The sequence below is a fragment of the Leptodactylus fuscus genome, chromosome 6, assembly GCF_031893055.1.
Source record: "Leptodactylus fuscus isolate aLepFus1 chromosome 6, aLepFus1.hap2, whole genome shotgun sequence".
NCBI lineage: Eukaryota > Metazoa > Chordata > Amphibia > Anura > Leptodactylidae > Leptodactylus > Leptodactylus fuscus.
In genome coordinates, this window is record NC_134270.1 from 30,692,509 (window position 1) to 30,711,226 (window position 18,718).

At 43.5% G+C, this 18,718-nt stretch overlaps 1 protein-coding gene across 2 annotated transcripts in view; it reads left to right on the plus strand.

Moving 5' to 3' along the window:
* Nucleotides 1-18,718, plus strand: part of AGRN (agrin) — a 428,413-nt gene that overhangs the window by 291,874 nt on the left and 117,821 nt on the right. For both annotated transcript variants that reach the window (XM_075279649.1, XM_075279650.1), the window contains 3 exons: nt 5,586-5,807; nt 11,622-11,816; nt 14,954-15,154. In XM_075279649.1, coding sequence (XP_075135750.1) covers nt 5,586-5,807; nt 11,622-11,816; nt 14,954-15,154 — 618 coding nt within the window. The remainder of the gene's footprint in view (nt 1-5,585; nt 5,808-11,621; nt 11,817-14,953; nt 15,155-18,718) is intronic.

Consider the following 18,718-nt stretch of genomic DNA (forward strand, 5'->3'; position numbering starts at 1 on the left):
TCACCTAGCAAGGTCTACCATGGCTTGGTACAGTGACAATTAGGTTAACTGACTGGACTGGCCTGCCCAGAGCCCAGACTTGAACCCTATCGAGTTGGATCACCAAAGGGGTGCAACAGCTGTCCAAAATTGGTGAAAAAAACGTGCCTGTCTTCTCCAAGTGGAATGGAATAAAATACCACTAGTCGACATACAAGCACGCCCCAGAGGGTTGAGGTTGTAATTGCAGCTCGTGGAGGCTCTACTAACTATTGAATATGAATAAATGTTGTTTTTCTATTCTACCACAGGTGTCCAAATACGTATTGGTAGACAGTGTATATGTGTAGATACAGCCCAACTCACATGACCATTGGGTCCAGACATCCAGGTTTTAATCTCCGATGCACAGGTCTCCACGTTATTATTATTTTGGAACATCTTTGATGTATGCTCCTTGCTTGCGACAAAGATGTGACACATTTAGTGGTGTGCACCTCGCTTACGACTTTTTACAAAAAGTAAACACCTTGGCACGATAAATTTATTGCAATTCACACCACAAAACTAAGTTAGACTGGGGCCCCAAGCCATATTTTTTTACAGTCCATGTACAGTGGATGGGATTCTAGAGAATCCTATCTACGGTAGATATTGCAGAAAAATACGCACAGCGGAGATACTGTGATTTCCAAAACTCATACGTGGGGCCTTACCCTTCGTTCCCTTCAGGGAATCCGCATGGGGACCACCCGAACGGAATACCAAACGCAACTGCAAGCACTGTGCAGTGAAAGCACATGGACCCCATAGACTATAATGGGGTCCGTGTGCTGGACGTACGCTGCCCACACGCAGCGTAGATTATGAACTACTTTCCTGTCCACATGATCCCTGCGGAGATCTGGCAGCAAGCACACGAACCCCATTATAGTCTATGGGATCCGTGTGCTTTCACTGCACAGCGCTTGCAATTGCGTTTAGTATTCCATTTGGGGGGGGTCCTCATGCAGACTCCCCCAGACGGAATACCAATGCAGATGTAAACGAGGCCTAACCTTTATGCAAGTTCTTAGCTGCTGTAAATTTAATTCTGGTGCAAGGGACTTCACCTGATTTATTAAGAGGTCGGAGCCTCTTATCAATTGAGGTGCACCTTGCGTCAGTCAGGGACTTTTTTAAGACTGATATAAGAAAACGCCAGTTTTAATAAATTTTGCTAGTAACTTAGTAGCCCAATAAAAGTTAGAGCTACAGGCATTCCATCTCTAGCGAAACCCATCCACACGTTGCTGTAAAATACGCACAGAGGAAATACAATCCCCAAAACCAAGGTGTTTTTGGAAATCGCACCATGTTAATTATACCTATGGAAACGCTGGAGGTTTCCATATACGTATAATGTGGAAAAAAACCATGATGTGTTTCTGCCGCGGTTTTTCTCACAGCACTTTTTCACTGCAGCCCACTTCATGGGGCCTTAGCCTTAACTTTGGGAATATGTAATGATATGTAGCTATGGTAAATATGCCTTTAAATGGTAGAAGACGTTCGCTAAACCCTAAAATGTGCCATAAACAGTTTTCAAGGGGTCTTTTAAAAAATCCCATTCACAACTACATAACATCTCTAAGATACCGCAGCGGCTAAGTACATTCAGTCGCCGAAGTCCATGTACAAACTCGAATGCCGTATTTTTTTTGCATAACACTTTCTTAAATCAGACCTAATCCAAGCCCAGGACATAATCACATCGCAGAGAAATGAGACCGAGTAACAGAATTCCATTATCCACACCGGTCCTGGTGCGAGGCTTTACAATATGAAGCCTGGCAAGATTTCTCTGCTGAGCTTATTGGTTCATGAAAGGTGGCACAGACTGCAATAGCCTTTGCGGCGAAGGGAAGCATTTGTCATTTAAAATATACGGTTGTAATAACATCAGAAATAGTACCCAATAAATCTACCTCGCCTATGTCTCATATATATTGTATGTAAAGCGGTTTTGCATGCACAACAGAGCTGCCATAAAAGATTACAGGAGCGCCATGGTCATTAGGTATAGTAGATGCACTGGATGCAAATGCAATATATATATATATATATATATATATGTGCATTCACACGGAGTAACGTGCCGTGTGACCTGGCACGTATACGCCGTGTGATATTTTGAGCGCCGTATACGCTCCCATTGATTTCAATGGGAGTTAGTCTCGTATACGCCGCGTTATTTATAAAATAACGCGGCGTTTACGATCCAGGCTCCCATTGAAATCAATGGGAGCATATACGGCGCTCAAAATATCACACGGCGTATACGTGCCAGGTCACGCGGCACGTTACTCCATGTGAATGCACCCATACAGTATATACAGTATACGCTCCCTGCATATATCTTTAATTGTAGAACCAAGCTTGACCATATTAACAGGAAATTTGTTTTCCTGCTCCTAAGAAAGCATGCAAATGAAGTCAGCTCTAAGATTCGGAAAGTGCGTAAGAAGTAACCAAAGAAAAAAAAAAAAACATGCGCCACAAAAACACTTGTTAAGAACCAGAAACCGCAACGTGTTTTCCGGAATAATAGATATTCCGATCGCTTAAAAACGAGCACTTTATGAAGCGGGCATAAGAATTCTCATGATGTTGCATTGTGCGGCTTTTTGATCTGCCGTATTTCAATTTCTAAGCATTGCAAATTTACATTTAGAAGCAAAGGCCTACAACCACTAATATCGCCATGGAAACCAGGATCTCCGCGGATAAGCGAAAAAAACTCACAATAGCTTTAATTTCAGACTACACTTTCTGAAACATAAAGGGGGAAAAAATGTTTGCAAAGTGAAGAATTGAAACAATAACAGATGTTATTTTTCATAAACTTGTCAGGATTTTACATGCCGCGTTTAACTCCATCTTGCCCGGATCGGCATCATTCTAGAAGCCAACCTGTAGTAATAATACCAGAGCTGTAAATAGGTCAAGCCGTGAGGGAAATGGTAGCAATTACTCTTTCCAAGACAAGATCTATGGTTCGGTGAGGACACTGTTATCTGCTGCGTGCAGTCTACATGTATCACGTCTGATGGTATATTAACGTGTATATTCACTTGTATTGCTCCATATCGGAACACAGAGGTGGGTTCAGCTTTGGCACAGCTGGCATATGGAAGATGGCAATAAATGAAGGCAGCCATTTGGTGATCAGTGCCATGTTGTGGGTATAAAGATCTTGAACATTGGATGTGCCCCTTAGCTTGCTTTCTACTATTGGAGATCCAGGGCTGCTTTTGGATTGACTTTGGTGTTGCTTATATGTCACTAACACTTTTTTGGATCTACTGTCTAAAAATGCTGCAAAAATGTCCATTTTCCCTAAACCGTTGGCCATAATGTTCTGGCAATGAGGCAAACTGCAGGAGCCATTTTCATCTAATGACAAAAATACTATAATGATAGACCATAGAATCTGTGCCCTTAGAGAGAGTCCAGCCCTTGTTGGGCAGAAAAAAGCGGGCACAATAGGGGTGGAGTGCGAGGCGGGTTGGGGCCCGGACTGGAGGAACTGCGCTGCTGGCAAAAACAGGAGGGGAAGTTGGCCTAAATGTCAGTGAAATAGGCAAGTGCCAGGCTCTTTTATCTGAAGTGGCAAAATTTGGCATCATAATGAAGGGGCTCATTTGGGTCTTTGCTATAAAGTGCTATTATATGTACGCCACTACTGGAATGAATTGCTCATTTTACTTTCCATTTACATCTGTGGTGGAGGCGCCATCGAAGATTACATCTGAAACACAAATAATAACTAAAATAATACAGCATGCCTCTATAGACCCCATGATGCCAACCTGTCAGACCCTGTTATGGTTAATGTGGTCTGTTGGCCACTGTTGGTGTCATACAATGGATCCAATAGAAGAATGGGTATAAGAATGTAGGGGGAATTTATTAAGCCATCTATGCCAGTTTTCTGGTGTAGATGGGTGTGATTGTGGCGTATCTATGGCACACAGCCAATGTTAAACCTCACGATTCAGTCTGAGTCTCGGTTCCCATTTTATTTGAAAGTGGGCAGAGTAGGGGGGGGGGGGGGGGAGAGCGAGGTGAGTTGGGGCCTGGGCGCCTTAGCCCTAAAAATATATTATAACTCATGTCAGGTGAGTTATACAAGAAACCTAAGGGTAAGTTCACACATGGTATTTTGGTCCAGAACCTGAGACGGAGGCCGCCTTAGGTTCTGGACCAAAATACGGGTAGCTGTGCACCGCCATCCAGTCGCACACTCTGCTCTGGATTAGGCCCAAATGAATGAGCCTAGTCGGGAGGAGGGAGTGTCTTCAGGCTCCCAGAAAAAAGAACTGATTTCAATGGGAGCCATCTTTTTGGTCAGGATTTTGAGGTGGGTAGAAAATTTCTATAAGCAGGACTTTTCTCTCTGCCAATTTCCGGAATAAACCTGCTAGATTCTAATATAGTCTGCTTAATTAATTAATTAATTAATTAATTAATTAAGTTAATGGGGCATCTTGTCCCGGCTCTCAGCTGTGTAACACAGCCGGGTTCCGGGAGTAATGTCGCGGGCACAGTTTCTGTGCCCATGCCATTACTGGTCAGTAATAGTACTGAGCTGAGCGTGATCATTGTTCATGCAGCACTGTTCATTTTTCGGAGCCAAACAACAGAAACCCTAACACTTGTGTGAACCTAGCGTATGAGACCGGAGCCTCTTAAAAATCCGGATTCACCTTTCCCATTTGGGGACAAGTGTAGAAAACATCTGGTATTGCAGCTCTGCTCCATTTCATTGTATAAGGTTGGGCTGTAATCCCAGATGCAGCAGTGGACAAGTATGGAGCTGTTTTTGTAAAGCCATATTTATTCTTTTTATCTTTACCAAGAACTCACCTGCTTTCCTCTGCACAAATCAATCCAAGAAGGAGACGATTGTTTGGAGGAAATCAATAACTTATATTGGATCCGATGAGACTAATGCATCCTTTGCCCATTGCTAGTCCTGGTCTCTGGCTTCCTCTTCCTCACCCTGCCATTATACTGGACTTTACAGCAGCATTTTAGAAAATAGTTACCAAAACCAGCCATTGTATATTGACTTCTAGTAATGTAAATTCAGGCTCTGCGCATTTCAAGAAGGGCATGCCACCAGGCGTCCACTAAAACCACCTCATTGTAGCACTCACAGGATTTGCTAAAAATATCATCTTTGATGCAAGTAATATTACAGTTATCTATCATATACTGTGCCATAAAAATGTGCCTTATTGACGCATAGAAATTTGTAGAGTTGTCAAAAGTCAAATTCTGTGAGTGTTCACAACGTCTGCTGATGGTGTGTGTATCTGTATATTACAGCTTTTGTTATATCCAGAATGGCCTGTTCACTCAAAAGAGTAGTGATGGCGGGTACACATGCTCAACAAGCTTGACATTCCCTTCCCTCCTCTAGGGGGCAGAGTATGACTAGCATGCACTACTTCCCCTCCCCGCTTGCCCTGCTTGCTGCTCAGGGAGCGCTTGTAATCGTGCTCTCTGCACAAGTCTTTTTATAGCACATATCTAAGCTGACCTATGTCTTTCTCTTACAGATCTTCACGCTCCCAGTCCTTGTCTGAACGTGGAATGCAGTTTCGGAGCGGCATGTGTTGTGAAAAACCAGAAGCCAGTCTGCGAGTGCCAGCAAGTGTGCCAGAGCGTGTATGACCCTGTCTGTGGCAGCGACTCGCGCACTTATGGCAATCCATGTGAATTAGAGTCTACAGCATGTGCACTCAAGAAGGAGATCACTATTAAACACAAGGGGCCCTGTGGTAAGGGATACCATCTGATCTTTATAAGCCACTTTGGCTATCAATCCATGTATTGGGGGATTATGACACCCCAATTTATTCTAGTAGCATTAGCAAATGCAGATCTGAAATTCCTTACAGTAGCGGATTCCTCTTAAGTAACCTTAGACAGTAGCAGGTCAGGATTTAATGCGCCTTCATGCTCTTACAGCCTCGTATGTATGAAGTGTCTTTATCAAGATGTATACGAGCAGTGCAGCAAATCTCCAGAGAGGTTAGAAGATATCATCAAAAATTGTTAGTACAGTCAGCAAAAGGCACAATCTCTAAAACGAGAGCCGTGAGATTTACAGGGAACGGTCCGAGTTAATAGGTCAATGGGAGCTGTTTCCTACTGTATACGGATATGTATGTATATAAAACTGTACCTTACAATACACAGCCACAGGCAAGCATGCTAAATAATGTATCTTGGGTTAAGGAGCTGCAAGCTTTAAAGTATCTGTGTTCATTCGGAGATAGATGAGATATATAGTAACAAAATGAGTAAACAGCAAGGCACTAAGGGTTAATTGATTGGGAATATCACTATATATAACTATAAATCTGTATATACTCGAGTATAAGCCTACTTTTTCAGAACAGTTTTTGTGCTGAAAAAGCCCCCCTCGGCTTATACTCGAGTCAGCAAAAAAAAAAATTATTTATTTTTTTAGGAGGGGGGGTCTATGACCAGCCACAATATCAATGTATAGAATCTCACATAAAACAGTGGAAAAAAAAAAAGCTATAAAAAAAAAATAAAAGTTCTAAATCCCTCCTTTCCCTAGAATACGTACAAAAGAAAATGACTGTGGAACACAAACACATTAGGTATCCCTGTGTCTGACAGTGCCCGGTCTACTGAATATAGGGGATCTGCAGTGCTCCTGTTCTGTCAGGAAGAGGTTGGAGCACCGCAGATTCCCTATGTTCAGCCAGACTGAATTCCAAGTGGGGAAAAAAATCCCAGTCCTCAGGGGAGGGGCAGACAGACAACCAAAATACTCCCTCCCCTTCCCCAGCACCTACTGCACCCAAAAACTCCGACCATTTTAATTTTTTAAATTTTCCAGTAGCTGCTGCATTTCCCCCCTCGGCTTATACTCGAGTCAATAAGTTTTCCCAGTTTTTTGTGGTAAAATTAGAGGCCTCGGCTTATATTCGGGTCGGCTTATACTAGAGTATATACGGTATATCTCAAGTCCAGTAGGCAACTCAACAATTTTAGTGGGGTGCCCATATACATTAGAATAAGGACAATTTCAACAACAATAGACATTAATAATAGGTCAGGTCAGAATGAATACTTGGAAAACCAGCTTTTTTCCCATTGATGATGTTGACTATTCCGCACACCTCATCTGGGTCAGATACATCATGTAATGTCACCTCCAGCATACCTTCTTTGACCGTTATGACCAAAGGCAGAACTTGAAGCTCGTGGGCCCCAGTGCAAAATTCCTACTTTGTGATATTTAGAATAGTGGCATAGTATATTTTTGTGGCGGGGGGGCCTTTGGAGCCTGGTAGCAAAGGCTACCTCTGCACCCCTATAGTTATGCCCCTAGTTCCGATGTAGTGGCATCTCTATGCGTCCACAACCCATCCCGCGTAGGGTTACCAATGATTGCACCATTATACCGTATAGCCATGCAGTCACTGCAGCTTCATGCTGATGGTGTTTCATCTGTATGCGGCGGCCACTACATTAGAAAACCTCCCCAAAGCTGTTTAGAAGAGGTACAACTGAGCGTAGTGCAGATCATCCAGTGCACACAAAGGTTCATATTAAACATGGTCAGCATGGTGGCTCAGTAAGTCTTTAGCCCTGTAGCCTTGCAGCGCTCAAGTCCTAGGCTAGATTCCAGTCAAGGACAACATCTGCAAGGAGTTTGTATGTTCTTCCCGTGTTTGTGTGGGGTTTCCTCCGGGTATTCCAGTTCCCACACTCCAAAGACATACTGATAAGGAATTTAGATGAACCCTATATGGGACAATATCTGTAAAGAGAGAAAGAAGAAAAAAATATAAGTTTACTATAATCAGAAACACGTGAAAATTGCATCTGGTCAGTCTTCAGCCCGACTTGACTTTTGCCCCTATGGCAATGTCTAAGGGACATCCCCAGTGGCATCACTTGGAGCTCAGGGACCCCAGTGCAAAGTCTATGACAGGACCCCTACTTTCCATGTGCTATATATATTATACCGGTGTCTTCTTATATCGTATAGTAGCCTTTGGGCCCCCTCAGGCTCTAGGCCCTGGTAGCGATATCCTCCTCTGCAACTCTTACAGCTATGCCCCTGGACATCTCCCTATGATGGAGCAAAATAATGGAATATATACGTATAAACATATATAAACGCGGATGTGAACCTAGCCTTGCTTGTACCTACTTGTACCTAGTATCAGGTTTCCCATTGTGGTGGCTCATAACTGGATTCCTGATCTGCGGAGTGAAGGGGTTAATAATTTTGCTTCCCGCATGGTATTGTTTTATTGTGAGATGGGATTCTGGGCCCTGGTAAAATGATGAGGTCTCGGAGTATGCTCCTTGTTGCGAATAATGAAAGTGGCGAGCATCAGGGAACGTCAGGTCAGAGACTGTGCACTGTTATTAGCTTTGGATGCTCTTGGTTTTGTCCCTTCTCACATGTCTGAGGGTTACGTTGTGTCCTTCCACCCCATACACACACTCGCCGGGCACACGCATGTTTATCATAGCACTTTTCCCCAGCCTGATAAGCAATTTGTTCAGTTTGTATTGCCTGTCTGTGCACATTACCTAGCCGTCATTTCTAATCTATGTGATCCAGTGCTTCTCCTGCTTATACTGTCTTATCAGTGAATGCATTATGATCCATTTACATGAGGGGGATTGTTTCTGGGATGTTTAGGTGGCGACTGAAATCCTGCACGTTCTGTGGCCACTTTGTAAATTCAAGTCACTTTTGTCACGTTGCATTTATTCTGTAGAGAATGGTGTTTAGTATTTCTGTATTACAATGATCACTTTACTGATGATAGGATCGGAAGGCAAACACCCGCTGTCAACATGGGGGAGATTTTGGTTTTTCTTATGTAGATTGTGAGCCCCATAGAGGGATCACAATGTACTTTGTTTTTTTTTTCTCTTCCTATCATCATGTCTTTATAGAATGGGAGGAAATCCACACAAACACGGGGAGAACAAACAAACTCCTTGCAGATGTTGTTCCTGGCAGGATACGAACCCAGGACTCCAGTGCTGCAAGGCTGCAGTGCTAACCACTGAGCCACCGTGTTGCCCCAACATGAGGGAGATTTATTAGCAGTGGTGTTGCATGTGTGTCCTTATGAGTCGATGGAAATGGCGCAAACTCATTTTTGAGAAGGGGTGCATTACTGTATATATGTGATATGTGTGACATAAGTGAAAGACAATAATTTAAAATGTATTGTTTCTTATTTTTTTTTGCCATGGGAGGTTTAGAGAACTACATTGTACAATTAGTCAGGGCTAAAAGAAAGTCAGTTGTGCCCTGTGTGCAGGCATTGTCAATAGGTAGAGGACGGTAAGCTGCTGCCAGACCTCTCTGGGGTGGCTGATCTGCTCCAAGAACTAAAGGATTGGGTTATCACCTGTGGGGGTCCAACACCCGGGATCACTCCGCGGATCACCTGTTTGAAGTGGGAATATAACTTTCCCTTCATAGGTTACTTAACATCATGTTCATCAGTCACAGTGACTGGTTACCACTGCAATACCAAGCACAGTTACTGCACAAATGTATGGCTTTGTGCTTGGCAAATACTGAAGAGGCTGCAACCTCTTCAAACAGCTGATCAGCCAGGGCCATGGGTGTCAAACCTTGTCCTAAGGATAGGTCGTCAATTAATGTATCCTAGAAAACCCATTTAAGGCCAGGGCATCATGGGTTGGAAACGCCACAATTTACAGTAACTGCAAAGTGGATGGGATTCTTGTGAATCCCATGCCCATTTTGTGATAAAACCGTGGCGTGGACAAGCTGCAATTTCCAATACCGTGGTTTTGGAATCTCAGCATGTCAATTATATATACGGAAATGGCGGCAGTTTCCCCATAGATATAATTGAAACAGAAAGTCAGCGGAGGAAAACTCTGTGAACTTTCTGTTTGAAACGCTGCAGTGAGAACCGCGATGCATTGGCGCCACGGTTTTTTCTACAGCACTTTATAGCTACGGGATGTCCCGTGAAGCCTTAGCCTAAGGCCTGGTTCAGATAGGGTTTTTTGGTCCGGAATTTGACGCAGAGGGTGTCTCAGACTCCGGGCCAAAAAATGACTAGCTGATGCAGTGCACTGGCATCCCGTTGCGGCAATGGATTAGGCCCAGATGAATGGGCTTAGTCAGGAGGGAGGTGTCGCGAATCCGCCTGAAGAAAGGGCATGTCCGCGAGTGGATTTCAATGGGAGGCGGTTTTTTGACTCGGATTTTGACGCAGAAAAGCCCCGTCTGAACCCGGCCTTAGGCTAAGGTCCCACATTGCTGAAAAGCAGCTTCATTTGTTGCAGATTTTATTACGGTTTTTTGAGCCAAAGCCAGGAGAGGACTGAGCAGATGACAAAAGTATAAGAATTTCCTGTATATTTCCCCTTACTTTTGTAGCCATTCTTGGCTTTGACTCAAAAAATGCAGCAAAATCTGTAAAAAAAAGGCGTTTCCGTAATGTAGGGCCTCAGCCTACACCGTGGTTTCTGCATCACAGAAAAATATGTGCAACGGATATGCTGCGATTTCCAAAATCACTGGTTTCACTATAGGTATAACTGAAGCAGGAAACTCTGTAGACTTTCTGTGAAAAGCGCTGCGGGTAAAACCAGTTTTTCCTGCTGTTTCCCTGTGGCTGCTATGTGGAGCCTAAAACTCAACAATCCGGATTCTTCCTTCCCCAAGATCTTTTGTCAGGGGAGAGTCCACAGTCTCCTATACCCATAAGATCATCATCCAAGTTATCCGGATTCGCCATCTTTTTTCTTGTATGTATGGAAGCTGTAGAGGTGGATACAGTTCTTCTAGATATATTCACATGGTGTGAAGGGGTATATCCCTTTTCATGTTCCTACAATGCTCCTATCGGTATGTCTATCTTCTTATTGAACAACTGTAATACTATGCGTAGAGAATTCCGGCTTTTCTATTTATTTCTACACCCTCCATTTCAGACTCCATAAACGTTTTTGCTTCATGAAGCGATGAAAATAAATGAATATTTTCATAAATGAATTGTATTTTCAATTACAAAAAATGATATTGAATGCCGGAACATATTTGCTCCGGGCCAAAGTTAGGATTCAGTCGAGAACCAACCACAAGGCAACACGCTTTCAAGCGAGAATTAAACTTTTGCACACAACAAGCGCACTTGGATGTAGGAAATGGGAATGCAGCAGCGGAATGATCTATTAAAATTCCCTCACCCATTCCTTTTAGAATTCACATGAGATGTGACATTTCCCCCACAAGGCACATTGCAGACAGGATTTGATGAAGTAAATTAGTCACCCACATTACAATGAATGCTACTTTTTTATGCATTTGTCCCTTTTATACCCTTTTGACCTTGTCAGATTGCCCAAGGACAGGCTGTTGAGTTAATGGCATCTGATGTATTACTGCGGGGTGGCAGGTCAATTAATTAAAGTGGGTGCAGGTGCACCGTCGCTATCTCTGGAGGACAGGCGAGTGACATACAAAACACAGCTGGAAAACAGAATGGCGGATAGTGAAAGCTTTTTTTTCTGACCCTCTCTAATGTTCTTTATTGCAGATCGTTGCAAAAAATGTCAGTTTGGAGCCATCTGTGAAGCTGAGACCGGGCGGTGCGTGTGCCCAACGGAATGTGTAGCCTCCGCCCAACCTGTGTGTGGTACTGATGGCAATACGTATGGCAATGAATGCGAGCTCCATGTACGAGCATGCACGCAGCAGATTAACCTGCAGGTGGCGGCACAAGGAGACTGCAGTAAGTAAATGAGTCACATGATGAGTGTACGTGGGCTAGTGGACACGTGTTGTCAACTTTTATGATTTTGCAGATGACAGATTCATAAGCTTTGTGTAATATTATTTGTATATTTCCATTCCATTCATATTTCCATTACCCATGACCATAAAGCCTGTTGATGCTTCTGTTAGCATGTCAAATGCAGAAATAGCCATTAAACATCCAAACTAGGGTTGAGCAATTTGGATTGGTTTCTGATTCTGATCTTTTCCCGTGGGATTGAGGTCGGAGGTTATTTCCCACAATGCTTGGCTACTGGCCAAGCTAACAATGAATGGCCAGTAGCCAAGCATTGTGGAAAATAACTTCCAACCTCGATCCTGCGGGAAAATATCGGAATTGGAATCATTCTGAACGTCTTCTTACGATCAGAATGAGCGCAGCATTACACCGTGTGAAGGCTCCCTTAGACAGATATTTTTCTAGGCTAAGGCTGAGTTCAGACGTTAAATCAATCGTGAAATCAATTTGTGCCGGTCATTTCTTTTTTCCGCGAGTGGAAAAAAATAAGCGACATGTCCTTTCTTCAGGCGGATTCAGATGTCCGCCTGAGGACACTCCCTCCCAACTAGGCCTATTCATTTGGGCCTAATCCGGAGCGGAGTGCAGCGACTGGATGGCGGTATACTGCACTGGCATCCAGTTGCAGCTACCGTTTTTTTTGGTCCGGAATCTGAGGCGGCCTCCACATCAAATTCTGGACAAAAAAACTCCATCTAAACTCAGCCTTACTATCCATAATCCTATTAAGGCTGGGCCCCATGTTGCAAAAACTCACCGTTTTACAGTCCCAGCAAAGTGGATTTGGTACTGACTATTCCCATCCACACAGCAAAAAATCTGCAGCGAAAAAGCCGCATTTTCAAAAATCTTTGCGTTTTGCAAATTGCAGCATGTCAATGATACCTGCAGAAACGCTGGCATTTTCCATATAATGGAGCAGAAAGTGTGTAGAGGAAAGCTCTGCAGAAAAAAAAACATGATGCTTTTCCGCAATTTTCGGCTGCGGTTCGCTATGTGAGGCCTTAAGAACATTTCAGCCTCTGTCCCCGAAATGGCGAAAAACAGAGCAACATATTGCATTTGGCTTCGCAGTGACGAGAGATGAGACAGACTGTTGGTCAATGCCAACTTTATCCCAACAGGGATCTCTGGTGCCAGGGCTTTATTTCTACTAGTGATTTTTTCATCCATCTAGCATCAGCATCAAACGCTCATACATTCTGAGATTTCATTTTGTCCGCGGTAAGTAAAAATAATGCAAACAGAGATGAGAGCATTTTCTACGCATTTATTTCGAAACCTCTCATCTATGGAATGGGACGCATGGATGTGGCATAAATCTTCATAGTATCAGCTTTAAGAATAATCCAAGTGCACGTCCTGTATACCTTATAAATAGGAGAAAAAAGAGAGCACAACCCATCAAAGCAGCGGCGTGCGTCTGTCACCGCTAAATTACCCCACTTTCTAGACTTTCTAGACTTGCAGGCGCCATGTGAGTCGCAGTGAATTGCGAGGGACATTAAAGTGCAATGTTATCAAGACCTGTAATTTTCTATTTTTCACCATTTTCTATGAATTTGTCAGTCAGTCTCTGGGGAAGTGTTTAAAAATAACATCGCTGTTTATGAGGAGCCGACAGTCGCTAGATGAAGCGTTTGGTAATTCAGCCAGCAATAGTTTTCTTTTCATCCATTGTATGCGGAGCTTGATAAAGGTTTTCGTCATTTATAGTACGGTACCTGTGAAGTTACCGTTATGTAATTTATTATGGTGACTGATTAGAACTTCTATCGCTACTTAGAAAAGCACAAAAAGGAGACATGAAGGTTTATCATGTCTGAATTGCTTATGCAAGAAACTGATGGATTAAAGGGGACCTGTCATCAAAATAGACAATACACTATTAAAGAAGATCTTACACCACCTCCAGCAATTCCAGCTCTTTATATCCATTAATAGTCGCCACTCCACTGATTCTGGCGCAGTTGGAATTTTCTCTCTAGCACTCACCATTCCTGAGCTATCAGTGCTGTTAGTTTCGGTGCCTCTTATGCTATTTAGTCTCTGTACTGTCAGTAGGGTGGTGTCAGGCAGGTGCAGGTAAAGGGTGTGATTCTGAGCCCTGACACTGGCTGGTGCTGTAGATCACGCCCCCTGCCTGACACTGCCCTTCTGACATTACAGAGCTTGCCTGGCACGTCAGGCATCAAAGCTACCTGTGTTGGTTGCTTGGTAATGGTGGGGGCTAGAGAGAAAATTGCAACTGTGTTGGAATCAGTGGAGCAGCGCTTTAATTGGTGAAAGGTCTTCTTTAAGCCTGAGAAACTGCATCACATAAGGTGCTCTCCTTTTTCCAAGGAGTCAGTGCTGCAAATACATCTAAGGGTAGGAGCAGCAATGTTGTGTCCTACGTCCTATGTATGGGGGTACATCACCCATGTGGGGTCTCTTCAGACCCTAGAGTATCTATAACCCAGGGGAGGTGAAAAACTTAAAAATCGGTGTTACTCACCTCTCCTGGTTTCTGGCATGACTCCCTCCTCTCTTCGGCAGGCAGATGAATCATGGGAAATGTAGTTTGTCCACCTATGCACTCCATATAAATAACAGTGATACAAGGAGCAGCAAGTAAAATAAAGTCAATAAAAGGGACAAGGGAATAGTGAGGATTTAACACTGCTGGGAAGATGGATAACCCCTTTAAGCAAGTCCTAACTGTATATTATTTCTATATATGTTAATGATTGGAAGGTGTCTGTACTAGGAAGAGGTGTTAGTGTATCAGCCTCCACGCATGAGTAATGATTTTATTCATCTTCAGTATGCATGTTACCAGCCTGCCATATTGCCCACCCACCCCGATCTGTAGGAGTCTTTTATTAGTAGCTATCAATAAAAAAAAAAACTGTATAAACCTTAACCGCAACAAAAAGTGGCATATTGGCTTCTAGAAACAATCAGAACATGGTCTGTCCTCACATTTCATGATGAAACATGACGTGAGATGATTGTCAAGTTCTATAGGATCTTCTCTCTCTCCTGGTGATGACTCTGATGTATTTTTTGGTCCTTGTTTCATTGTATTTCAGAGACTTGTGGAAACACCATCTGTAGCTTTGGTGCAAAGTGTGTAAACAACCAGTGTGTGTGCCAGCCTTGCGAGCGCCAGCCCTACCTACCAGTGTGCGGCAGCGATGGAGTCACTTATGACAACCAGTGTGAACTACAAGCTGCATCCTGCAAGCAGAAGAAGAAAATCGAGGTTTCCCGGGCAGGGTCCTGTGAAGATGGTAATTCAGTTTCAATTGTTTTTTTCCTGTTTTTAGCTTTTTTATTACAAAGGAAGAAATTGGAATTCATCATAGGGTTTCATATTGAGGTCAGATTTGATCGCACGCCTCGAGATTATCTATATTGTAGATTCAAGTACAAGCAAGCACAGAAAAATAATAGACTTACTAGTAATTGTTTAATGTGCTTTATACGGCCATGAATTATGAAGGTACTATTGAATTCCTCTTGTTAACCCATTTGCTGCCATTGTGGATATATCCTTTGAAGTACTGATAGTAGCACTGGTGAAAACAATTACCATTGACCCCAGTAAATCCTGTTGCCAATGAATGGCACGGACAGCGAACGGGAGCCACATGGATGTCTTCTGTATGCCACTCGTGCACCAGTCTCTGCTTCCGTGGCCTCTTTCATTCAATGAACAGGAGCCGTGAAAGCAGGGCTGCAAAATCGGACAGGAATAGGACCCATTCCGTATTTTGCAACCCAGATTGTTGGCACACACACGTGACCATGTAATTCACGGTCATGTGTACGGGCTGTGACAATTGGGGGTAATTTAGCATCAAAGGTAAGCGGTTTTCCTGGATTTACAGAGGTGTTGGTGGCGCTAAGTGCCAAATAAACAGCAGATCAGGTAATGTAAACCAAAATAAGTGGCTTTATTCAGCTTATAACAGGAACAAAAACAACAAACAACCTAGCCCCCACACAGGGCAATACCTCACTTCTTGAACCCTCACTAATCTATTAGGGCAAGATACTCTCTGAGGTTTCTTCTCACCAGTCTGGTTCAAAGTCCTTTCTGGAATCCAGTCCTCTTGGGACAGACCGCCTGTCTGTCTCTAACTGGTCCATGATCCACCTGCTCCTGCAGGTCACTAGCAGCACTCTCCTGCTGTGTGCACTCCCTCTGGAGTTGAGCCCCTTTCTCTCTGGTATGGGCGTGGTCAGAGTCCTTTTTAACCCTGTTTTTGGTCGCTCTACAGCGCCCTCTAGGTTGACACCCTTAGGGCCTGTTCACACGGAGAATACGGGCGCACAATCTGGCACGTATACACGTGTCAGAGTTTGCACACTGAAATCAGATTCCATTCATTGCAATGTCGGGTTACGGGCGTATAACGCGCGCAATTTTGCGCGCGTAGTTTTGTGGCCGCACTGCAGAAAAACCAGAGTGGCATTGAGTTCAATTACACCTATAGGGAAACCACCAACGTTTCCATAGGAATAATTGACATGCTGCAATTTACAAAATTGCAACGGTTTGGGAAATCGCAGCTTCTCCTCTGCTTATATTTTTTTCGCAAAGTGGGGTTTGGATTCTCTAGACTCCCATCCACTTTGCTGTGACTGTAAAATGCTGCGTTTTTTTTTTTCTGCAGCATTTACGCCTCATGGGGCTCTTGGCCTAAAACAATTTCCTGGGTGATTTTGGGGTTCTTATGGGTTTTTGGATTACATTTTTATTGCGAGCCAAAGCCATTTCAGCAAGTAACTCGAAGAATTTAGTATTGAGGGTATTCTGTACTGATGTTGCTAAGACTCGAAGGGGGGATTTTATATATATATTATCTTTTCTTTTGCAAAATACTGTGGCTACTCCAGGACCCCAGATGACTGCAGCGTATCAGAGGCTTAACCTGAAAGTCAGTGTATTACCGCCAACCATAGCTACAGATTAACAGTACTATGTAAAATCTATAGACCTGTTGTTCCAGGATCAATGGTGTCCGTACAGAGGGATATGTGATGTCTAAGCCTGTGTTACTTCAATGTCTGAGAGAGGTTGTTATCTAGGTTTCTTTACCAGGTTATCTGTAGTAGTTTAGGGTGCGGATGCATTGCAGCATTTGGTAGTGCTAGTAATGTTAAAAGAGCTGCAGTCCAAATGAATGCACTGGGTGAGATTTGCCATGCCTGATATGCAAGGTAGTTTAAGCCATTCGCTTTTATTTGAGACTTTTGAGACTGGTTTAAATGATCCCTGAAATCTTCATCAGCTACAAGCTGGCCTAGATTTCCTCGTAGGCTTAGCGCTTGGCAGAGGTGTGCCTGATTTATGTGGAGGTGTGCACATCTTCATAAATGAGGCGTACCCTTAGTTGATGCAGGGCTGATGAAGACTGGCGTTAAAAACGGTCACTCAGTAGTTAGAATCAATGAGTAGTTCTACGAAAAGTCACATTGTAGCCCTGCACAATAATATCAGTGGTACTATTCCTCCTGACTAACCCTTGATTCAGCTGAGCTTACATATCTTGTAAGGGAAGATGGGACATAGCCTACATACAGACGACTTACATGCAAAACGACCATTTTTCATGGCCGTCTAGTCCCCAAGGGGCACCTGTTTGCACATATCCTTGAAAACGGCCAAAAGTAGGACACATCTGGTGCAAAAAAAGGCCTTGCATCAAATATGGACCGCAATATCATTCCTTTATGCTACAAAACTGGCTTGTAGGAACTGATAGATTCCTCCCAATGAGAGGCATATTCTGGCCAAAATTTGGAGCTGGTTTTGAGGCAGAATCCACCAAATCAGTAGCAAATTCCATTTTGTGGATCTACCAGTAGAAAGTAAACTTGTGGCCTAAGGGTACATTCACATGATCGAGGTGCAAAACGGCCGTGAACAGCATCCGTTTTTCATGGTCGTCTTACACCCGACGGGCACCCATTTTCACGGATCCCCTACACCTTCACATGTGTGGAGGGGTCTGTAAAAATGGATAAAAACAGGACATGACCTATATTTTGACAGTCCATTACAACAGACCGTCAAAATAACGGTCATGTGAATAGCCCTCATTCAATGACAGTAAAAATAACGTTTCAGTGTGATGTCTGTTAAAAAAAACGGATGTCGCACAGCCAGTATTCACTGTCATATGAGTCTAGCCTTACAGGCTGTTCACCTCAAGTTTTGATCTTCAGTTTCTTTCCCTTGGTTCACATCTGCGTTTGGTAATCCGTTCAGGGAGTCCGCATTGGGACTACAGAACGCATTTGCAAGCGGTGTGCAGTGAAAGCACAAGGATCCCATAGACTATAATGGGGTCCGTGTGCTTGCCGCAAGATCAAACTCATGTGTAGAGGAAAGTAGATTGTGAATTACTTTCCTCTCCACATGTTCACTATGGAGATCTTGCGGCAAGCACACAGACCCCATTATAGTCTATGGAAATCTGTGTGCTATCACTGCACAGCGCTTGCAAATGCATTTGGTATTCTGTTCGGGGGAGGGGGGGGTCCTCATGCGGACTCCCCAAACGGATTACCAATGCAGATGTGAACGAGGCCTTAGCAGCTAAAAACGGATGCAAACTGATGAGTCAATGTTAAATAATAACAGATCAGTTTCTGGTTGAGGCCCCACGTTGCGAGTGCACACCTCTCTAGGTTTTCTGAAAATCTAGAGCATCTTGGGTTATAATTAGGACATAATTCTACAGGAACCAATGATGAGCTATTCACTTGCTTGATGCTATTTCCTACCTCCACCTGCGATATGCTGCGTGTTACGTGTGCCTCTTGTTCCATGTTCATTCTCCATC